The 24232-nt window shown below is 42.9% G+C and overlaps 1 protein-coding gene across 29 annotated transcripts in view; it reads left to right on the top strand.

Annotated features, from left to right (window-relative positions):
* AKAP13 (A-kinase anchoring protein 13) overlaps positions 1-24232 on the top strand; it is a 213662-nt gene that overhangs the window by 122699 nt on the left and 66731 nt on the right. For 2 of the 29 annotated variants that reach the window (XM_021289870.2, XM_065076612.1), the window contains exon 1: positions 16623-18195. The exons of 24 other annotated variants lie outside the window; for them this stretch is intronic. In XM_021289870.2, coding sequence (XP_021145545.1) covers positions 18115-18195 — 81 coding nt within the window. In that variant the 5' untranslated portion in view covers positions 16623-18114. Of the gene's footprint in view, positions 1-16621; positions 18196-24232 lie in introns of those variants that run through there. 3 more of the 29 variants (XM_021289869.2, XM_021289872.2, XM_065076614.1) reach the window with 3 other exon arrangements.

The following is a 24232-nucleotide window of genomic DNA, read 5'->3' as shown; positions in this document are numbered from 1 at the left end:
GTTTGGCTTCTGTGTACTGTGATATCAAAATAATTTAGAAATGGTGCCTGGTGGCTCCAGCATTATGAAAGTAAAGCGACAGTTTGAAATGAACTGTACCCTGATAACCTTCTCTTCTTGTGTTGAACCTAGAAATCAGTTATGATTCATTATTTGCTGAACCTTTGTCTTCATGTGGCAGGATGGATAAGGTCGCACTGCTGGGTTCATGCGACAGCTTTGGTTGTCTAAGCCTGTGACTGACAAATTGTAGCTGGCTGACCCCAGAAACAGAGTTCGCTGGGAAACAGCCTTCTCATTGTATTTATTAATTCCATTAGTTAGGTCCTATTAAATTTAATACATCCTACCTTTACTGGATGAATTAGTTTTTAATTAATGTCTGTATTTTCAGAGGCTGCAGCCTACCATATAAACATGGCATTTCTAAGTATCTTCATGCAGAATGAAACTTGAAAAATATTTGCGCTTTCATCTCTCCAGTGATCCAAGTGCTGCAGTAACGTGTGATGTATCAGCAAGGTCACTTTCTGGGGCAAAACTTGCAATATTTTCAGTCATGATTTGGAAGATGGAAGTGTGTTTATAACGCTTTCAGATTACATCAGGTTGGGAGGGGTTGCAGGCACTTGAGAGAACAGGGTCAGGGCTCAATAGTGACCTTAAGAATTTGGAGAGCGCATGCAGATAAGAGATAAAAGCACACACAGAGTGCTTCATTTGCAAGGAAGAAATAAAAATGCATGTTTACTAAGTGAGGTTTAAACTGGAGAGTGATGGGTAGAAAAAGGCTGAGGATTTTTAGTGGACCACAAATGAATCATCAGTGAGAGGACATTGCGAAAGGACAAATCTTGGTTTGGGTTGTATTGAAAGAGCGTCTTCCATACGGTGCAGGAGGTGACTTGTGCATGGTACTTCCAAGGCATCATCATTGCCATCGAATTCGGTTTGGGGTGTCCTGCTCCAAGGAGGACAGAGGCGTTCTGGGAAGTGTTCAGAAGAAAAGGACACGAAGAGATTAAGAAACATGAGAAGAGTTTGAAAGAATTAAGTTTATTCAGTGCAACAAAAAGAAAACTATTGTGCAATCTAGCAGGCTGCCAATGTGTAATAGTGGTTATTAATGTCCCAGATTTCCATGGCAGCTTAATTTACTGATTTGCTAATTTGCCAGGATGATTTAGGCTGGATATTGAGAAAACATCCTGTTATCATCATGAAACTGTTGCAAGACCACCTAGGGAGGCTAGGAAACCTCCTTCCCTGGGGGTTGCTACAGATAAGATAGATGATGCTCTGTTGGGGCAGAGCCCCAGGTCTGTTGTTGCTCATTGTGTTTGCTTTGTGGGCCCCCAGGTTTGTGCTTTGCCACATAATAGGGAGGAGTGAGCAGCTTGGCCAGAGTCTGGCAGGGTGTGTGGAGGAAGGGGGTGAGGACGGCAGGACCACAGGAGATAGAGGTAGGAAGAAGGAATGGGCTGGACTGGGTGGAAAAGGGCTCGTGGGAGTGAGATAAGTGTTGGGATGATCAATAGGTGTGAAATTTCCAGAGATTTGTCCTCCCCCTGATCATAATCTTCCTGGGAGTCAACAGATAAATGGAGAAAATTATGGCCAAGGTGTCCAGTGTCCTTTGGAGAAGAGCCTGGTGCTGGTGCTGGCTGTTGGTCAAGTCAAGTAGTAGAGAGCTTCATGGCTCAAAAATGCCGAACCTCGGTGGTGACCCAAGGCAGAGGGTCATTATAGCTCTCCAGGGCTACATTTTGGTTTCTTTTCTTAGGAAATAACTTCCTTAACAAACTGTTCACGCTGAGGTCATGCCAAAATTCAGGTTGCTTGTGTGCACTGAAGTCCGTTTGCTCTGCGTGTTCATATGTACATACTGTGTGAAGGTGATTGTAGATCGCTGTTTTCCAAAGAGCCTGCAGAGCAGCGTGGGAAGCTTCCCAACAGCATAGGAAATTTAGAGCAGGCAGGTGAAGTGTTAGAAAAAAACAGAGCGGGGTCTGGCAGTGTAAAGCGCAGCCTTAACAATAGGCTGCATCCTCGCCCTGCCTCTTAAAAATCACTTCTGTAACTCTCTCTTTATAGATGTTGTCCTGTAACTAGAGTAAACATGGAAAAACCCAGCTAAAAAGGAGCCTGGCCTAAGCCTGGCATGACTGCTGGAGGGTGACATACTCATACCATTGGGTCAAGGCTTTGGGCTAGTCATCCGCCAGGCCCTTTCTCACACCCACCAGCATCCTGTGTCTGCCCCGGATGCTCAAAGCAGAGGTTCGAGAGGTCTAGGAGTAAATTGTGTCAGACTGTCAACCCCTGAATAAATTCTTCACCATGCAGAATAGCTCACCCTGGGTTTTGCTGTCTGTGCATCGCTGCGTGAGTGGTTGAGTCCACAGTACATGCTGTAGGGAGTTAGAATAAAAACAACAGGAAGAAAAAAAATTCAAACCAGGCTGAGTTTGTTGTTTGGCCTTTACTGTTACTCATGCTTTGAAATCTGTAGCAGGAAGGCATTTGTACAACTACCGTGGCAGGCTTTTTTGTCCTATGCTTAATTTCTCTGGGTGCTGCAGTTCCGATGCCTTTTTCTCCCGAAGGCTGCTAATCCTCAGCCTGAGACAGATCGTTTCCAAGTTCAGTCACAGGATTCACGGATGTTAGCAAGGGAAGCAGGAACGTGCATGCTGAGCCAAATCCCCGTCTCAGCACAAAGATGCCGCTCCCAGGTTTGGCTCGGGGCGAGTCTGCAGCAGCACAGGGCTCCTTGGCCACAGGGCTCACTGATCGCTAGACATGGTGAGTGACTTCTCCTCCCCTTCGCCGTCCCCTTCAGCCGCTACAGGCAACGTTTTTTTAGAGGTAAAGGTTGCTGCGTGTAGCCCTGCTACTCTGTTTATTCTTCATTTCCTCTAATAAAACATCTGGCTCTGCCATCCTCCCAGCATCGGCTGCAAAGGAAGTTTATCCCTCGGATTTTCACGCTCATTTAAGAGCATCAAGAGCTACCTGCAATTTTATTTACCATCTGCAAATACTGTTACGTCAAAGGCAGAGCTGTGTATGTGTTCCTGCCGCAGTCTTGAGAAGGATGCAGATTAAAAACAACTGTGTAATAATTACGAATCTTCCGTGATGCTTGCTATTGGCTTGCATCTGGCAAACAAATTATTTAACGTCAGTGCATTAATGAAGCTTTCTGAAACCCTTTTTAGTGTCAGCACTCCATGATTTCACAAGTTTATAAAACACAGAAGTAAAGGATTTTCAATACAGAAAATCCTGGTTTTGGCATTCTCTTCCAGTTGTTCGATACATTTGTTTTTTATGCAGTCATGAAAGTATGACTCCATAAAATAATGGATGTATAAGACTGTTACTGTGGCAAAGGAATACTGGCATTGAATATTACACCTCAAGAAGGAAAATACTGTGCTGTTTTGAATGGTTCAATCTCCTGTGTCATATGGCTTCTTTTATTTGTGTTTGGAATCTCTTAAAGTTTTGTGGTGTAACTGTTGTATGGTAGACATGGTTACTGCACACTGAATTCCTGGTCTAAATATAGAGGAAATTAAGATGATAACATGGGAGACCAAATGTGGACTTTTTGATGGCGACTGTGTTATTATGAGAAATTTATACTTTGGTGTATCACGTCACTGGTCTTTTATCCTTCTGAAGGAAACCATTTAGCTCCATTCGATAATTTGGAAGCTGAAGCTGGCCCCTACGAAGTAGAGTGGCCAGCATTGATGGGTTTTTTTGGTAGACATGGTTTTTTGCAGTTCATCAGTAGTTACGCTGCCTTAGAGGAACACATCATTAATACGATAAATAGGTTTTTAATTATGTTACCATACATTTGTTCTGGGATTTTGTGAGAAGTCATTGCTATTCTACACTAACTGCTATCCTACACGGTAGGTTTTTGTTTTTATAGTTTTTCAGGGTTTGGGAAAGCTTTTTGGGATGGTTTGTGCCAAATCCAGGAAGTCTCCTGAAAGGTGAACCACAGGGAGAAGGGACACATGGGGGGACAAAGCCCCTGGGTACCACTGGGTCATGTCTGCAGCAGTAGCTGCTGGTGGGCACTGTGGTTCCTCCTCTGCCTGGGAGGTTGTGCTGTGAACCAGGCTCAAAAGTGAGTTGAGACAGGGGCAAAGCTTTTGTTCTGAGTCCAGAGCAGCGTACCATTTGGAGAGCTTTGGACTATAACTATATGTATGGGGAACAGCTTTCTTCCCACTTTTTACGCTAATGGAAGAGCCATAAATGAGATGCAGCGTTTAGAAAGTGAGGTTGAACAGATTGAAACTGTAGGAATAACAACAAAAACGTTGAAGTGTAAAAATAGTTATTTATTTGAGTAATTTACTGTAGGAAGGAGTTAGCTCTGCACTGCTTCTGGTGTTCCCATCAAGACTGGATGTCCTATGAGCCATACATTGCAGCTCTAAATAAAATCCCAAACCAGTGCTAGAACTGCTGTGGGGTTACATTGCCTGGCCTGTTGTATGGACTGGTGTTGTCATCATACCTCTTGTCTTTAAGATCCGTGTTAGAAGGTGAAACCTAGCCGTGCAGTCTAAGAGTGCTCAGATGGGGACATTATTTGGGTGATGAGTTGTACTCTTGACTGCTGATAAAGAATTATGGGCTCCAGCAGTATCCAGGCATGGCATTTCTGCTTTACCTTCCAGAAAAGGATGAAAAGAATGGTGTAATATGAAAAAGGTAAAGGACAAAGGAGAGTTGTGTGTAGAGCTAGAGTAGAAATTAGGAAGATCAAACTGCTGTTAAAACATCAGATGAGATAAAAGCCTCGGTATAACTAAATGTTTACTTTTCCATGCAGCGTATTTGAGCAGATTGACTGCTCTCTGCTTTTCTCAGGGACATCTTTCCTGCTGCTCTCTGCCTGGTCTGTGCTGTACAGAACAGTAGGATGGGGTGATGGAGAGGACTTTAAGTTTGGGACTGTGAAACAAGAATAGATGGTTAGTGTTGCAGTGGATGATTAAAACATCTTAGTCTATACAGAAGGATTGAGTGTCTAAAATAAAAGAACTTGGCTGGTATAGAAGGGATTGGGTTTAGCTGTGCAGAGGCAGCTGCAAGTCAGAATTTAACATCCCAGTGAACTGATGTTGTGTTTGGCTGTGGTCAGCCAAAGCTGTCCTTTCTGTCATGGTAGCAAATGCATCAAAACTTTCAAGGAAAGGAAACTTCTGAATACTGATAGACTTGTATTAGTCATCAGTCACACTGAAGAAGAGGTGATGTCTTCAAATGCCGATCCTGTAAAAAGCATGGACAGTAGTGACTTTTTGTTGGGACCCAAGGGCAGGTAGGTGTAAGGGATAAGAAGAGAGTTTCTTCTCGCTGCCGCTTACCTCCTTCCATCGCCAGCTTGTTGATTTTACTCCTGTGATCTGTGTTTTGGACTTCTGCTTTGGAATAACCCCAACACGGAGGCTGTAACAAGAATGTGACAGAGTTTTGCAATGGCTTAGTAGAATATACTTGATCAGCTATATTGGAATTAGGAAATGGGAGAAAATTCTGTACCAGGCTTTCTTTTGCACTTTGTTTCTTACAGCTAACAAGGTTCTTCTCCTTCTACCTTCTCTTTCTGCTTCACTTATGCATTAAATTTGTGCCTATATAAGCAGGTATTTAATGTAGCTAACTTTTTTATTTTCTCCTAAGAAGTGGGGTGAATTTAGCTGCTCCCTCCCTTCTTGCTTATTGCATTTATAATCTTGGTGTCAGCAATGTACTTGGCTAAAATGAAGGCAGTAGCTGTGCCTAAGAACCTAGTCCAAAAGACACAGCAAATATTTCTGGGTTATCTCGTTTGCTTTCTCTTCTGTTTGTGTAGTTCAAGTCAGAGGAATTGTTGCTAGCCTGTGTTTAACTGGAGTTAAACTGCTCTCCTTTCAGATCTGCAGGAGGACCAATGCTTGGCTTATGATTTTCTCAGCCTAGTTAAGTAATGCCTCTCCCTAAAGACTTTGCCTTGATGTATATACCCTGATAGCATTACAGTCATGATAATAGTAGTTTCATGTTATTTGGGGGCATATTCTTACCTGTGGGAAGTACGGCATCTTTATCAAATACCATGTGCCTCCCTGTCCTGAAGCGTTTCCAACATCTCTACTACAAACACTAATACTGTATTTGCAGGTACCATAGTGCTGGGTCTGCCTGTCTCATTTACCAGCTGAATATGTTCTCCCTTCTTATACGTTGTCCTTCCAGCTGATGAGATAAGAGGCAGGAACGTGAAGCCTCACCCTTGCAAACTCATTAGTCTGAGCCCTGGTACTGAGTCTGCTTAACATCAAGTGACTTGTTTTTCTTCTGTCTGAGACTGTGCTTACCTCCATAAATCACCAGAAGATCATAATCCTGACTTGCTTGACACTGAACTTTTGCTTGGTTTCTTAACACAGCTGGACACATTAAATGCCTGACAGTGGTTGGGAGGGATGTTATTTCCAAAATACGCATTTTTCAAAGGCTGGAGGTGCAGTTCTGTGAAACATTGGTTTCACTCTGAGATTTTGTGCTTGAGAATGTAGAAATCTCTGATGCCCCTCCAAAATTCTGCACTGCAGATCACATTGATTCTTATCAAAGGCATGGACAGGAGTGAGCGAGTCTGCTGAGATTAAAGAAGTGCTCTTTGTGTTTTGTTCCACTATTATTTTTATTTTTAACTTGCAAGGTGAGAAAATGCGTACTTACCCACTTGCCCAGGAGGAGGTGGACGAGTCTTAGCTTCAAATGCTTGAACCTAATGGGTAAAAAAAGTCAGTAATATATATTTTTGAGCCTTTTAAAAGGGAAGGAGGCTTGCTTACACCTTTTCCAAATATTCCCACTTGCAGATGCCTGAAGAGAGGCATTGACTGTAGAGGCTGGGGTCCCGCGGTGTTAAAAAGAGAAGCGGCGCAAGAGTCTTTTGCTCCCTGCTGCATCGGCCGAAACAGTTTTAGGGCATTTTGCAAATTCTGGTTTTAATTGCATTTTGGGGAGACATAGAAACCTCTAAAGGCTTTTTTGTTCATAGCTGGGAATTTGGGGGACAGCATTTGATTTGCGTGTCAAGACTTGTTTATAACTTGTTTTCTATCTTTGGGGAAGATCAGGTTTACTTTGTATGTTGTAAACGATGCAAAAGGCACCCAGAAGAGTATAGATGGATCCTCTGCCTTTGTTTCTGCCTTTGTTATAAATCTAGATGTATAGACTAAATAAATAACTTTCTGGGCTTAAAATCCTTACAGTACACCAGACAACAAAAATTTCTGTCTTGGAGTAGTTCCTAGAATTCTTTAATGCTGAAATATCTCCTCTGCTTGCGAACCTGGGGCTCGCCCTCCTTGAGATAAGTGGTTTCTGTTTAAACTGGCTTTTCTTGCCGCTGTCCTTTCAGGCAGGGGTTGGCACAACTCAGTCAACACCAGCGGTGACACTAGAAGTGTATGGCAGGGAAATAAGTTTTGAAGGTAAGACTACACAAATAATCTCTGTTAAAAAGAGAAAGAGGAAGAAATGTCTGTGCTCAGAGTCTTGCCTTTCTCTGGCTCTTGACAACTTCAGTGTATACTGAAACGTGATTTTGAGAGATCTTCAAAAGTTTTGTAAGTTGTTTTCTTCTCTTTCGAGAAGGCAGAATTCATATAGAGTCATATTTTTCAAGCAGCAGCTGAATTAAATGTTTAAAAATAGAATTTTTTGTTTGTTTGTTTTTGTTTTTGTTTTTTTTTTAGTTAAGAATTAGTCTCCCACAAAAAGTACGTTCTGTTTTAATGCATGTCTTATTATGAGCAGTGTATGTTCCCTATCTGGTTAGTGGTGCTGTCTGGAGCATCAAATACCTTTTGGCAGGTTGGCTCTTAAAATACATTGTGTGTTATATTTCAGGGGGATGTCAGCAGATGTCTGGATCCTGGCAATGAAATAACCGGAGGGGGGGAGGCAAGACGAACCCGGGGTTCATTGTGAAGCACTGTAGGAAGTGGAAAGGGGAGCCAGGGAGATGGGTAGCAGAGCGGGCTGCGGGTGGAGGGTTTAGCCTCTTTGTGCAGGGCCGAAAGCGTCTACATCAGGGGATATTTTAAAGCAGTATTTAGGTGAATAAGTGAGATAAAATAGGTGTGCCCATTTGGGAGCTGTGTTTCCTTTATTTCTTGTCTGAGGCTGGTGAGCAAGACCAGACTTGGGGGATGTTCGGACTCTTTTCCCCCAGACTCGCAGGGCAGGGGAGGGATCAGGACACTGATGACAGCTGCTGAAGGGAGACCGAAGTCAGGAAAGGAGCCCAGCTAATATTTTCTTCAAGTCTTACTGACTGACCTAGCCAAAAATAAGCATAAAATAACAACAGCTGTTGAAAAAGTCTCAATTTTCTACCTGTACCAACAGATGTTTCCATAAGTCATTGATTTTTAGGTTGTCGCAGCTTAAATACAGTACAATTCTGAAAAGGGTCAAAAGGGTAAAATATATTTAGGAGAGGTTTTTCTATTTAGGAGAACTTTATAAGCTGTCAGTGAAGCTGTAAACAAAGTTGCACCAAAGAACATAGTGGCTTTTACTATAAATTGTGTCTTTTTGCTTGTTACTGGCTGCTTGGGTTAACAAAGAAAATATTTTTCTTTCAATAGCTTTCAGATCTTTTGCTGGGTGTTTTTTCTTATGCGTCTGCATTAAATAAGCCCTTTTAACAAAATCTGATCCTCTTATAAACATGGAATAATGACAGTATCCCACATATGGGTTTCATTAATTTTTGCATGTTTTGAAGTTGCCTTTTTTTCTCCGAAAGGCAAACTTCAGAAACAGCAGAGACTAATGCTACGTAAATGACGAGCTGAGCAGTCAGCAATTCAAACTTGGGATAGTTAAGTTATTTAACCGTTGCATGATGAAAAGGATACTTTTTGTCTGTACGGAACGATGCTGCATAATCTGTACTCCTCCCGGTCGCTGTTACTGGTTTGCTTTGATTGAACTGGCATCAGTTCTGCTGATTATCTGTGAGCTTTCTTGCTCCTCAGTCTTGTAAATGTTTTGGATTTTAGCCTCGAGAGAGAGGGCTCCAGAACATTTCTCCTTTTCTTCCTAAGAAAACAAAACCAACCCTTTCCTTATAGTAACTAGCGAGATATTTCAGATGGTGCATTTTCCTTATCTGCAGCGCGGTGACCTTTGCAGCTCCTGGCATAGCCTGAATTGACAGAGTAACTCAGGGAAATTGCAAGGCTTCCCGATATAATAAATGCTGCTTTTTGATAATTTTGGCCACAGTTACCATTGTTGATTGGCTCAAATTTGTTTATCTATTGATTAAAGCTGTTAAATGTATGGAAGAGCAGCAGCTGTGACAGGCTGTGAATGGGAGAGGAGCACAAAAACCCAGTTTTCCTACAACACCTGTATTGGCGTGACATTCCCAGTGCCTGCAGGGACATTCCCTACTTCTAACTGAGTGGAGAGGAATAGAAACAAGGTTTGGATCCATTACTCCAGTTAGGAATTATCCCTGCAACAAAAAATGTTACTGTAAAGGCATCTTTCAAAAGGTGGTAGAGGAGATGTAGCATATGTTAGTTTATAACCTTGGAAATAAATATTATTTTTCTGGAGCAGTGTTAACAGTTGAGAAAATTCATTTTTTCCAAAATTAGACTAAAGGAGGGAACATATTTAGCATATATTGCTATAGCAGTTCTCAATGATGGCTTTGTGGATTCAGTGAATCCGTACCCTCATGTATACCTTTAGACCAGAGGGATAGAAGTGGGGTAAAAATTGGTAAAAGCAGGTTTCTTCCGTAGGATCAACATTCTTTCCTGGGCTCTTGAGCTGTAAAGAGATGTTTGTTTAATATTCTTTACAGCAGACTACCAGGGAAACGGATAAAACAGTGAGCAAATGAATACTCATGTGGTCCTACAGCAGACCTCCCAGGCAGGAGCTGGAATCCAAATGCCTCCTCTCAAAGTTTGCATTGGATTTTATTTCAAGTTTCCAAATGCATGTAGCGAGGGCATGAAAATATTGGTTGGATGTGAGTGTAGGTAGGAGGGTGAGCTAGAGTGTCTGTTATTGCTGGGGAGAGGGGGGCTTGGCTGCACTCAGAGCATCTCAGTTACCGGTCAGGTCTGAGATCTTCCTCCCCACAAAGCAAACACAACAATTGGAAGGTCAAAACAAATACCACAGTGTCTTCAATCCCCTGCCTTCATTAACAGTCAAACAAAAAATTGTCCTGGAAATATGATGGGTGCCTTTGTACGGTGCTCTGCTTTCCCACCACTCCCCCTCCCAGATTTTCAGGTTACAAGATGAAAGAAGAAATAACTTTTTCCCTTTGGACAGAGTGCCGTGCCAGGACAATACATGGATCTTGTGGGCTTCCCAAGGGCTGACTCCTAGGGACTTCAATTAAAAGAGGAAAGAAAAAAAAAAAGAGGAGGGAAGCTGAATCATTTTTTGGCATGATTTATTCATTTGAATGACCGTGCTCTGTTTTTCAGTTACGTTACAGTGCCTTAAACTGCAGGCATGAAAGAATGGTAAAAGTTGAATAATTTCCTCAGCTCAAGATGTGTCATTTTTATATTGTCTATTAATTTTACTCACTGATGCTGTACGTCATTTTTGTTGGGCTTTATCCACCAATTCATCTATGTAATCTGCTATCCTGTCTCTGTTTTTAGCTGAATACATCAGTTCTTTAGATAGAAGCATCAACCAGGCGTATCCTGGAACCGATGCGTTAGTATGGCAAGGCATTGTGGAGCGGGTCAGGTGATACCTGTTTGCTCCTGTGCTGTCCCTAAAGCAACAGATATGCCATTATTTTGGAAGACAGTGCGATGTTTCCTGAACTCCGCAAATGCAAGATAGTCTGTTTTCCTGCATAAAAACTCATTCTAATTTTTAAAGTCATACCTTGAACTGTAAGGTTTTACTATTTCTGGAGTTTGTTATTATGGGATAATGGAACATATGTTTTTATTTGTATAAGTCAATACTTTCTTATATCCTATATCCATCCCAGTGATGTCAGAAGATGCTTTTTTATTATGCATGTTATAAAAATGAATAATTCCTTTGAGTTTTGCATGTGTGCATAGATAATGAAACATCCCCTTCTTTCACTTGAGACAGCGATGATCTCCTTAACTCGTCTGTAGGACAAGTTACTAGACATTGCTTGTTTGGGCAGGCTTCAAATATTTGCTGGATAGCCTGCAAAAACCAATTTCAAGTGGCTTGCATGATGTTTACAACGGTTTGAAAACTCCTATAAATACAGTTCAATATTTAAAATACTTTTATTTATATCATTATCTTTCCAGATCCCAGAAATTATAATCTTGGGTTTAAAGTAGGAGGGTTTGAATCGTCATAATTAGCAAAAATTTATGCTGATTGTGTGCGTGTAAAATTCACATGTTAATTACCATCAATTGAAAAACATGAAGGGAAATTTAAGCTTACGTGACCAGCTTTAGTGCTGCGTGAGGTCGAAGAAATGAACGTCATTTTTGACAACACCCTTCAGCATCAGCTTCAGGCTGGGCTGAGCCAGCGGTGAAACCAAAGCAATATGTGCCATCCAGATGTGTAGGTTGAAAATTGTGTTATTCTCTACAAAAGACCCCATTATTTTTGCATTTTACCCAGTCTGTAGATCATTAGGCCCTGTGCCCTGGTGGGAAGTGCCTGAGCACTGGAGCATCCCCAAGGATGCAGGGGATGTGCAGTGTGTGTTGCTTCTGCAGGTCATAGCTCAGATGCTCCTTGTAGCCTATTTTGGGGAGTGTTCCTGCTTTATCCACTCATGACTTCCCCTCATCATTTTTACGATTCTGGAATTCACAGAGCAAAACAACATGTCCAGTGTTTGACAGCAAGAACTATTTCTCTCAACTCCCATAACATGCTAAATAAATATCTGCATTGTGGTCCAAGATCCCACAGCACTTCAGCCAGCCAAGCGTCTCGATTTGCGGTTATTTTTGGTAAAGGCAGAACTAGATGTTGCAAACTGATGTAAAGTCAGCTGAGGGGTTGCTAATCTCTTGCGTGGGATGTGTTTCTCCTGTAGCCGTTTGGGAGCAGTAGGATGGGCAGTTGACTTCCTCTGGAAGGATGTTCAGGCCTGGTCCATGGCAGAGCAGACCCTTAGCATTTTTCTGAACGTTATTTGGACAATAGAAATTCCTGAGACATGTACACCAGGTCTCTGAGAAATATTAGAAAAGGGAAGGTCAGGAAATGGCTGAAGATCTTTCAAGGTGTTTTTGTATTTTCTCAAAACACACACTCCATATATCCGTATGTCTGACAGCTTTCTAAGCCCTCTTCATTCCTCCTTTATGGTTCTTCAGCTGTTTATTAGATGCTTATGTCTTTGATGCTTATGTCAAATGCAGGCTGCAGCTGTATGGTGGTTTGTTTGGATGTAAAATTCAGCTTGGTTGTGTTGTCCCAAAGCACAGTATTGCTTGGTGAGGAAATGTCTCTCTCCAGGCTTTTGCATGAAGATCTGAATTATTTAAATAGGGGAAGTTCTAAGAGAGTAGGGTTTGCCCAAGCTGTGTTGGTACTGTTGAGCTGGTGAATACTGAGGTGTTCTAGGGCCAGGATTGTGAAGGTTTATTGCCTGCATTGCTGTCTTTCCCCCTTAGAGCAGCATGGTGCCTGCCATGAACAGGATCCTTGTGATGTCTGATAATGGGGGACTGTCCGTGTCCTGCTCCCTGACTCCACTTCTTTCCCTGCCTGACCTCATAGGGGACTCTAAAATCACAACCAGCCTTTTGGGGCTACCCCTTGAAGAGGATGCTGCTTGGTGGGACACCAGTGAGTCTTCCCATGTGCAGAGGGATGTGACCGTGGACCAAAGTGCCACCGCAGGGATGGAGATAGACAGGCAGGGTGGGAACAGGTCAGTCACAAACCTCTCAGTCTTACAGTGCTCCTGCAAAAATGAGAAATGCATTATCTAACGTCCAGGGCTCTTTACCAAGGTCTGCGATGTGAGTGCTCGCCCACGTTCAGCGGCTGCCTGGTCATCTTCAAAATCCACATTCGAGCATCTGTCTCGGTCCTTGTGTGGGTGCTGACCTGCCTCCGGCAGACACGGTGGATGTGCACTCCCTTCCAGATTGGACACACTCCTCTTACAGGCTTTGCAGTATTAGAGTGCAGATTTCCTTTGCCTTATTTAGTTTGAGAATAAAAGGGGTTTGTTTTGTCTATCCTTGCAAGTGCCAGAAACATAAAATTTTGAAAACCCTTTCCAAAAAGCTGATTTCTTTACTTAAAAGAGCAATTGAAAAAGTAATTCTTCTCTCTTATTGTCTGATGAATTTATTGTCTCCTGTGTTTAGTGCCCAGAAGTGGGTTTTGACTTGCTTAAGACAGGCAGAAGTTTTTCCTTTCGTCTACTGCTCCATTAGTTCCTATCAGAGCCACAGTTGAAAAAGTTAATAGGCCTGAGTATTTCTGCAGATTGCATCATTTTCAGTGTTTCATAACGATATGGCAAAAGTAATTTGAAACAGATAACAATAGTGCAGTCTGTTTCAGAATAACCATGATTTCCTTGTCATTAAGAGGTCTGTTAGCGGGTAGAAGAGGAGGAGTTTTATCTGGATGAGTTACAGATCATATGGTGCAATCGGGCGCCTTTCCCCCCCTCTTCTTTTCCTTCCCTTGAAATCCGCAGCGCTGGACTTTGGTTTGGATATGAAACGATTGGATCGTTTCAAACTCCTGTCTGCACAAAGCGGCTCAGCGCTTCCAGATGTTTTCAATAAGGAGCCCAGAACTGTCGCATCAGCAGCCGGTGGCCTGGGCTGCTGCTCGCGTCTCCGCTCCATTTTGAGCAATGTGCAGGAGAAAAAAAAAAGAGAATTATTTACTAGTTTATCCTCTTTATCCTCTGATTGTCTGGTGCATCATGTTTCTGAGCATGAATACTATATACTGTGTAAACATGTGTCTGGCAGTTGAGATACTGGGTTAAATAGGTGGACAAAAGCGACTGAAAACCTTTGTTCAGCTTTGTCCGGGCTGAGTCTGTCTAGTGCGTCTGCTCGGCGTGCCTGTGTGTATATAAGGCTGTGTGCAAGGCAAGATTTCCAGCCTGAAACAATGCAGCAAAAGCCCCACCTAATGTGGGAAGAGAGTGATGGTCTCCCAAGGGGGGAGTGTGTCTGGCACATTATCTTCTATTTGTTTATAATACTTTTCTCCTCCCCCTTCAACAGTAAAGTCTGGAAATGAAGATGAGATGGACTTTGGGTGTCTGGAGTCGTCACTGGCCTCCTGATCTTGGCTGTGAGTCAGGAACATAACCACAGGAAAACTCTTGGAACAAATGAGGGATTTGGAAGCTTAAGTTTGAAAAGAAAAAGAGAAGGGAGAGAGGGGGATATTTTTTTGTTGGCTTATTTGTTTGTGTGGATTATTTCCCTCTGTGGATGAAGGTGTGTAGAGGAGTCCCAAGGGATGGGTTGGCGTTCTTTACTAAATCAAGGCATGCAATTGTGGAAGATGGCAGGTCATCATCTCAGTTCACAGATAGGGCATGGATGTGTACTGAGTCCTGGGACATGTCCTCTGCCCCATCATCCTGCCTGGTGCTGGCTGGCTCTCGCCACCTACCTGCACCCTCCACCTGAAGTTTCTGTTCCCTCCTGCCCCATAAAGGGGCACTTGTGGGTTACTTGTGGCTTTTGGCCATAGCAGTGTTATTGTGCACAGCTCAGACAAATTTGCCTCTTACTTTAACTTCCCGATACGAAGGTTGGCCATCTCCCAATGTGGCTCCCACCTCCTTTGGCTAGAGGTGTTTCTCATTTCTCATTACCTTTAGGAAGGGTGAGATAACCCGAGCCCCAAACGACTGGATGTTGATGCACCTATCTCGCATCTCTGTGGAAGATGCGGTGTTACAGTAATGATGCTCACATGGCACCATCTTCTGCAAGGTGACATTGCTCGAGCCCCGCAGCTGAACATCTCTTTCTGGTTGCCTGAGGGGCTCTGCGGTTCAAAGGTGAAGTGCTTTAAGTGGAGGGCTTTGGCCCTCCACTGTGCAGTTGTTGTTCAGATAAATCTTTGCCTTGTATTCCAGAAGTTGTAATTGAATTGATTTGAAAACAAATTTAGCTGCTGTATCAGTTAAAAAATTATGGGTTCTCCATAATGAAACATTAGAGCATCGTTAAGGCACAGCGACTACTACAAATTCCTTTACCTGAACTAAATTCCCACGCTTTGTTTATAGGTTCCTGTCTTGTAAATTTAGATTTGAGGAAATCCCTGCCTTTTATGGTAGTGTTTGAAGGGCTGGAATGCTGTCACAGCCATTTCTGATTCCTCATCTCAACGGGCACATGATTGCTGGGATTCATTACTTGTGGAGAAAACCGGTGGCTCCAGAAAGTCCCCGAAGTACTACCACATTTTGTGAGTGTCTTAATACTGAAAGCAGAAGTTCCACTCGTTGAGGAGAACAGAGTCATTGGCTGAGATGCTGAGCTGGGGATTGTAGCTGTAAGAGAGCCTCATAGAGGAGATCCTCCTCACTTCAGCTGGTGGTGTGGTGGACATGAAGCTTTGGGTTGTGAGGGAGAGACTGGAGCCTAATGAAACCGGGGGGAGATACCTCACGTTGACCAGGTAAGAGCATACCTGTGTCACTTACTGAGAGGAGCTGAACCGCTGCTGGTCCCCAGCCCATTCCAGTGCATGGGAACATGTTCGTGGCACAACGCTCAAAGATGGACCTTCAAGCGGTGTCTGGCCACTGTGCCACCGAGCAGTGCTGTAGTCTTAGGAGAAGATGCCCTTCTCAGCTTACTTACTGAGTCTGCTAAGTTTAGAGGGTAATTATGCTTTTGCATAATCTGGCTGTATGGATTGGGGGTGTTATATCCAGAAGAGCCCAAAATAGTACTTTGTGTTTCTGTAAACTTCCGTTCTTCGGTGTTTTACGAAATAGGCATTGGGGGAGTCAGTTCCTGTTACTCACAGTCAGGCTGCTGGTTTGGGGCGGCCAGAAGACTGGGTAGCACTGGAAAAAAGAGGACCTGGAGTGCCTGCTCGCAGCAGATGGGTTTAGACCTCCTCTGGAAGATTCCTTCATGCAAATGCCAAAAAACTCATTTTTTATCCATTTCAGCAGCCTGCAGGGTTTGAGTCACCTTTGCCAGAACTTGAGCTGGTGGTTACAAAGTACAACCAGGGGACCAGGGCCACCCTACAGGGCTGGATGAAAAGACCTACAAACCCTTTACCAAGCTCCACGAGCTGAGCGAATCCCAGCAGCAGGAGATGGGCCAGTTTACCCAGCACCCCCAAGGATGGCTTTTGGAGATCTGCAATTAAACACTGGGTTGATAACCGCTGTTTCCGACGTCCGTGTTTCCTGCTTTGCAACAGGGGATTAACAATTCCTCTCTTTTTTTTTTAAAAAAAAGGTTCTGCTCACTACAAACTGCCAACCACAGACCCCCCTTCCCCTTTTCTTCTCTTTTTTCTTTTTTTTTTTTTTTTTTTTACCACCCCCATTCCTTTTTGAATCAGTGAATGAGAGAATGTCTAAAGCCGGGGAAGTATGGAAAGATTTCATCCCTGGAGAGGTCAGGGTGGGGTGGAAAGCAGAGGGGGCTGCAAGGGGGCAGTTTGAAAACAGGAAACCATGTGGCAGAGTGTGTGCAGGGCCCAGCTGATGTGAATGGGCTATTGAGAGGGGAGAGAGCTCTGACTGGCCCAGCCTTAGAAAGATGAAAAAACTTTAGGGTTTTTCTTTTAAAGAAAATAAAAAAATAGCTCTGCCTGTCAGGCTAGAACAAATAATGGAAAATTGTATTTTCTGGAAAGCAAGTTGCTGAAGGCTTTTGCTCTGTGTTGCAGACGACAACAAGAAAAATAAATGGCTGATTTCCTTTTCTTTCTCTTCTTCTTTTTTTTTTTTTTTTTTGTGTGTGTGTGTGCACTGATTAAATCATAAGTTTCCATTCCTGTTTTGGGGAAGTGTTAAGCCTTGAAATTGTCTTTCATTCACCTGGCATGTGGGAGAGGGAAGAGTCTTTTTGCCCTTCCAAAAACACATCCATCTGCTTCTCCGTCTCTTTTTGGAGCGAGCAAACACACACGGAGTGCCTGCAGCCGGAGGTGGAAGAGGCTGGTGAAGAAAAGCTGCTGCTGTTTCTTTCCCCTCCTCCCTCCTCTCTGTTTTTTTTCCTCTCTCTGAAGAGATGAATCATGCTCCCACAACTGCAAAGAAGTTTTGAAAGCTGGGAGAACACTGGTGCAGGACTAAAAAGGCAAGTAGTGACGTCCCAGCCCAAATCAGGAGGGAGTGGCTTTATTTCATTATTTTCTTTCCTTTTGCCCTGTGCTGTCATTAGAAATTTAAACTTAATGCAAAACTAAACCCTCCTGTCTGGTGAACAGTGGACCGACTCGAAAGGAGGAAAGTACCTTTTTTATTGTTTCTTTCAGCGCACGAGGGCGTGAACAAAAAAACACGTTGGTGACAGTATTTACATTGGATACGACGATTGGCTTTTCTTTTTCCTGAATTAGACTCGTCGTGGCTGAGCCTACCTTCTGCCTTCCCTCTTGGAGTGTCAGGGCTCCTGCTGCACACATCTGGCTTTTGTTCTCTTTTCGGGCAGGATTTTCATTCTGGTGCTTTTTGGATATCCAAGTTGTCTGGAAAACATTTTTATTATTATTACTATAACAGGAAGGCTGATACCATTCTTAGCAGTTGCAAAAAAAAAGAAATCCTATATGTATGAAGCTCTCTTCAAATATCTTTTGTTTGCTATAAGTTCCTGCGTTGCCTGTATAAGCAAACCCGTTCCGAGAAGACTTTATCAGCTGGTCGCAGCTCTGGGATTTTCTTTTTCCTGTTACGAGGCTCGGACGGGCTGGTGTGCAGAGACACGGGGACTCCTCAGAGCGCGTCTGTGAGACGTCTGGAGTGTTCCTGGCCGCGGTCAGCCCAGGGTTCATGGTGAGCTCTGCTCCTCCGCTTCCAGCTTTGCGGACAAAATGTACGAACGCCACAAGAGGCGATACAGCCTGTGCGACATCTCCAAGGTGGACAGGACTGTAGATGTTGTGTTGTTAAAGGTATGATGTTTGTGAACACTTATTTATGGGTTTCTTTCCCCATCTCTGATGGGTCGATCTGTTCCTCGCTGTACTCGTCACCTGAGCTGGAGGGGTAGCGGGTGGAAGGTGCTATCACACCGTATCATGCTAAATATTATTATCCCTGCAACCAAATAATCTCCTGTGGCATGCAATCAGATGCCCTTTCAGATTGCTCTCTCTGGCCATCTTCTTCATCCTCTGTCTTTAAATGGTCCCCTCCTGTTTTGCAACCTTCACCGCTTGCAGGTGGGTTTTCTGTCTAAGGTGTAATTTGGCAAAGGCTTTTCATTTCCAGTGGTTGCTTTTGGGGTTGAAATGTGCATGTCCCCTGAAAGGTGTATTCTGCCAAAAAAAGGCATGGCGGATCCTCCTTTGCCTCTGTTTTTTGTATTTGAAGGGTGTTGCTGTCAGTCTTATTGTTTGGGTGTGAGTTTTGTCTGAAGAAAGGTTGTATCAAGAGCCAGGAGTGGCTCTTGGCTAATTGTCCCAGTGTGTTCCTCCTCTAATCTAAAATTAGCAAGTGCTCCACCAAATGGCACGATGGCAGTCTGGGAATGTCCTGTCTCCCTAACAGCTTTTTGGAGCTTCCTGGCAAAAGTGGATGGAAATTGGAAAGCAGCCAGAGGGACTGGCTGCAAAACACAGCCCAGCTTAGGGACCTATTTCTCACTCTTCTTAGCTGAGGTAGTGGGTTTCTGCATGATCGTGTGCCTTCCTTTTTTTATGATTTTTTGCTTCATGCTTTTGTTTCCAAGTCAAGAACACAGACAATTTTATTTTCAGATTATTCTCGTTCTACTTCGTCTGCACTAAAATAGACCTAACACTTGTTGACTTGCACTGTTTAGGAAAAAAAATATTTTCCTTTAATTCAATATATCCTTTGTGTTTTAGTGACACAAATAACCATGACTTGTTTTCTCTAACAACTCAATTTTATTGAGTGTCATTGAACTCTCATGTTACTGATGCTTGTTGAGGGTTAAATCCTCTCGTGTTCAATCTCTAGACACCCTCTGAGTCATTAAAAAATGCAGACATATTGTACACACACTACTCGTGTGAAATGACTGCTTATTAATTCTTGAGAGAAGACCTGGTACCCCTGACAACCTCAGTTGCTAATATAAAAAACACAATCTTTTTCCTTTTGTAAAGAGTATCTGAATACCTGGGTTGAAATGTAATTCACTATAATTATCCGACTTCAGTATTTCTGATGTCATCAGTTCCTTAAATTAGTTTATGTTCAGCAAAGCTTAGATTTTATAACAAAATGTGGCTCTTGTTAGTTCCCACTAGTATTTTCCTAATTGAGTTTCAAAACCATGGGTTATGTTGTCTGTTCCTGCAAATGACTCAGTGTCCATATATGTGTGCGTATGTGCACGCATTGCTGCTCCCAACATGGGCTGTACAGGCTGCAGATGTTTAAAATAGGAGGGCGATAGTGACAGCTGCAGTTACAATCAACTTTAGCTTGATTTTTAGTCATTCTTCATGTTTTAGCTGGTTTCTGTAACATAACGGGTATATGAAATTAGATTTTGATGATCTGCGGATCCAAGCCAGCACCAGAATGCGTCAGTGGCAGATCATCTCTTGACGTTAATGGGAGTTGGATCAGACCCTTAATGAGGGAGTTTTCTGTTGGGTTTGGTTTTAATTAAAATACTTAAAACTGTACCTTATCTAGGTCATTGTATTTTGGTGAGTTAAGAGGGCAGGGTTTCTTAAGTGTCAAGTATTGAAAAGCAAGTAAATATTCTTATAACAAAAGCAAAGCAAAATAGGATTCATCCAGAGTGTTTGATATGAATAAAATTTTAACAAAATACCTGCAAAGCACCCAGCAGCTCTCAGTTTGGCCTACAGATGGGCATGGACAAGACATCTTTTCTTTGAGTGGTAGATGAATATGTTCTTTGCTTCAGTTTGACTTGGTACCCATGACATAGGAAAGAAAAACAGCTGGTAGAGAAGGGCAACTGGAGCAAGTTGTGGACAAAGAAGGTCTTGTGTCATTTGAGTTACTAAATGTTTATAGATGGCATTTTATTTGTATTCATTGCCACTGTTCTTAGTCGTAAAATAATTTTGGTTCCTACCGACTATTTTGCAATGCAAGTGTCTTCTGAAGGGTCAGTGTGTTGGGGCTCAAATTTTACATGTTTAGATTGTGCCTGAAAACAGTGGCTTGTGGAGTTAGGGAAAAAAAAACCCTCAGAAATTTTGGAGGTTGGTGCACAATTATTTTTAGCTTTAATGTTGTTTTTTTTCCTCATCCCCACATGTGAAAAAGTAAGTGGATAAATCAATGTCCTAGCCCTTATGCCGAGGTAGGACTTCATCTTTACTGTGGCTTTTTTTGTTGCTGCAGCAATGCGAACATGATGAATTTGGTTACTGAGCATAGTGATTTGCCACTGTACAGGGAAGCCTGAATGATGCAGAAATGGCATAAAAATCTGCTATCATCTTTCCTCCTGGGATTGCGTTGTAGCAGATGAGGGAGAACGTGTCAGGCACATGGGATATCTATCTGCTGATCTGAACAATTCATTGAGTTCTGAGCAGCTATGTGCAGGGTAAAACACTATGGGCTGCGTGATTCCAAGATCCAAAATGGGAAGTCTCAGTGTGCCCATGTGTGAGTTGGCAGCCCTGTCTCATTTTTGTGTTGTGCTTCCTACTGCAAATATAATTATCTAGGGACAGAATACAGACACCGCACTGGCTGGCACCTTGCAAATTCATGTGAAGTCAGACAAGTGTCCAAGTCTGGATGAACAGGCTGTGCTTTGCAGAGTTGGAGCATAAGAAATGGGCTCCCTTTGAGAATGGGAGACCGAGCAATCACAACTGGAAATGTATTATAATTGCTCGTTACCTGTATCTACATTCTGCCTTTGTAGATAAATGTTGAGTATAGGCAGAAAGTGTAAATTTTTTCAAAGCTGGGGATATGAGGTGTGATTTAGCTGCTCTTCAGGTGCACCAATCCCATTCAGCTTTCAGTTAAAAAACAGAATATTATTCATGAAATTAAAACCAGCCAAGTGTTATATAAATAAGGCATTTTGAAATGAAAGGGGCAGCATTATCCATGTGTTATTCTGCTCCCTGGCAGAGGGCTGCTCTCTGATAGCTCTACCCCAGTGCTGGAGCAGATCCTCTGGAATGAACCCTGCCCAGCTACGGTACAGTGCGATTTGCAGCATCGTGAGCCAAAACTACAATGTGGAGAAGGTCCCCAAATGGTTATTTGACACGTAAACATGTTCGTTCCTTCATTTGGAGTTTGAGACCAAGAAGTACCATCCTCGGATGATGGATAGGCAGTTTCATCAAACTTCGTGGCCTTAAAATCTCTCTGAACTTAAATTGTGCATCTGTCCGCAGTAGTTTGGTTATTGATGGGACAGCAGGAGTCTGTTTGTGTCTCGTGTAGAACTAGAACTGGAAGGATAGCTTAAATCAAATGGATCTGTTTTCACCTGGAGCGCACACGTCTGTGGAAATTTTCCTTCCATTTTAGTCAAAAGATGCTTTTTATCCAAAGCCATTGCTGCTATTTTTAAAGCTTAATTAACGTATGTTGTTACGAGGACTCTAATTCTCTTGGTGGAGGAGGATACCCCAGTGCTAAGGACTCGAAAATGTTCTTGGGACACACGCTCCTTCCCCGTTTGGGACATTGTCAAGGGAAAAGGGAACTCTAGGAACTCAGTATTGCTCTTACACCACAAAGTGCTCATTTGTTCACTCATTTAAAATGTCCTGTGGTTGTAGAAGCCTTGTCTAGTGTAATCCTTTAGTATAAATCTCTATAGCACTGCTCGCTTGTTGCTGTGAGCAAAGTCACTTTGGACCTTCTTGAAAAAACATTCTCCTGATACAGTGCCACCAATTCTTTGAAGCTAAAAGGCTTGGTGTAGCATATTCACAGTGTTGGAAGCTAAATCTCTATAGAAATGCAGGTGTTTTCACTTTGTCCCTTTTGGCATACATTGGATAATGGTCTTTGTATTCCTTATCCACATTGTAAAACCTTCCCCTAAAGCTTAAGCCAAGAAAATATGCAGGGAGATAATTTTGGGGTTTTTTTAATCTGGAATTTGTAAGCAAATTGATATGTCTGCTCTTAATATTGTCTGGCACGATGATCGACAAAGCAGTGATTTTTGCTCTTGACGTGAGTTATGTGTGTATGGACTTCGTTTGCATCAACGGGCTGTTGAAGGAACACACTGAAATTCCTTCCCCAGGTGCCCCATCCCTCGTGCACCTTTGAAGTATTGCGTGTTTCCTGCTATTTTTGTTCTTCAATTGATGCTTCAAGTCTTTCCTGGTACCAGTTATTTCTCGGTATGGTGCACAAGTACTTAATGATACACCAAGCAAGCTAGTATTGTTATACTAAATATTTTCCTATGTGAAATGGTATCTGGTTTTGCTGCAAGTTAGAACTTGGTTTAGAAGCTGGGGGAAAAAGAAAAAAAAAAGGAGAGGAATGGAAACTTGTAAATTTAGGATGAAGTTAAAACAATACGGAGGGAAGATGTATCTCTAGAGATTTGCTAGGAAATGAAAGTTAAAATCATCTGGTACCTTCTGGTCTGGAGATGTTGATTTATATCATTACTAGGAAGGCTGACAAGTGAAAACTTTTAAAATAGCCAAAGATTTCCTGAGAGATCTGTGTGTTTTCTTGGTTGTGAAATGGAAGGCAGGAAGAGTTAAAATAAAACCAAAGGGAGAGAAAAAAGACTTTTCCATGGCGGGAAGGTAGGAGAGGTGCATGAGAGCTAGGTAGGGACTGTTCCCCGAGGCAGGAGTTTCTAGCAAGTTGCTCAGCCAGAAGTAAATGTGTTTGAAGTGTCTTCTGAGAAGAAGGTCCCAATTCTGATTTTTGTGGGTAGGCACTGCACAGGACCGCAAGCGCTGGAGGTGTCGGAGAACTGATTGGGCAAAACTTGTTGTGCGGGGGAGAGGAAGGAAGAGCCTTGGAAAGAGGGGCTGGGGTCACTTGTCGTTCCCATGTGATGGAGGACGTCCCAGACCCATTTGGCTCGCAGGTTGTCCAGCGCCGTCCTTATGTAAAGAGGTTTCTGCATTAAGTCACTTCTAGTTTCAAATTAAATGTCTGGAGGAAGATGTCTCTGAGAGTCAGGAAATACGTGTGTTTGTGCCCAGAATGAGCAGTCAAACAGTCTGCTGCTTACAGCTCCAGCTGGTGTCCTAAAGCCCTCTTTGGACATCTAGTCTGCTAGTGTTTCACAGGCAAACGGCAAGTCCTCTGGGATTTGCTTTTTGGTGCCTGGGGACACACTTCCATGATTCATTCTGTGTCTGGGCTGCAGATAAACATATTCAGGCTCCTGCATGGAAAAATAGCTGGTTCTCTCCTGGCATTTTTTCAAAAGCTGTGTATTGAAGGTCTGTTCCCAGAAGCCGTTCTATTTTCCCTTCTTCCATCTGAACACTGCCGCATCCTCTGCTCCCGCCACAAAGGCTTGGGATGCCCAGAATCGATGGGTTTTTATCGGTGTGGGCAAGGCAGAAAGTGCATGGGGGGGGTTGTTACCTCCTGTGGCCACCAGCCTGCGGTCCTGTCACTGTGTTTCTCTTAGCAAAACAGAGGGAAGAAGAGAGGAGTATATCTTATAACTGGATTTTCCCTACAGCCCTGTCTCTACCTGAAGTTCTGAGTTAAATATGAGCAGAGTTCATCTGTTGAGGAGGGATCCCCGCACTCATTCTTGGGCCGAGGATAATGGGGTTTGTGTTTTGAGGATCTGTGGACCACCCAGTTGTTGCCTGAGAGCACGCAGTAAACCTCACACAAATCCTATCTGGGCTCGTTTTGGGATAGAGAATATTTGTATATAGTAGTGGTTTCCTTTGTTTGTATTTTGATGATGATTATTGTTATCCCTCAGTTAGGGCTCCTGAGATAAATATTTGGTTCCTAACGTGTTACTTTGTAGCTAATCAGGTACATATGAAAGAG

Source organism: Columba livia, chromosome 11 (assembly GCF_036013475.1).
Source record: "Columba livia isolate bColLiv1 breed racing homer chromosome 11, bColLiv1.pat.W.v2, whole genome shotgun sequence".
Lineage (NCBI taxonomy): Eukaryota > Metazoa > Chordata > Aves > Columbiformes > Columbidae > Columba > Columba livia.
Note: the sequence above shows the minus strand (reverse complement) of the source record. Positions and strands in the feature narration are given on the sequence as shown.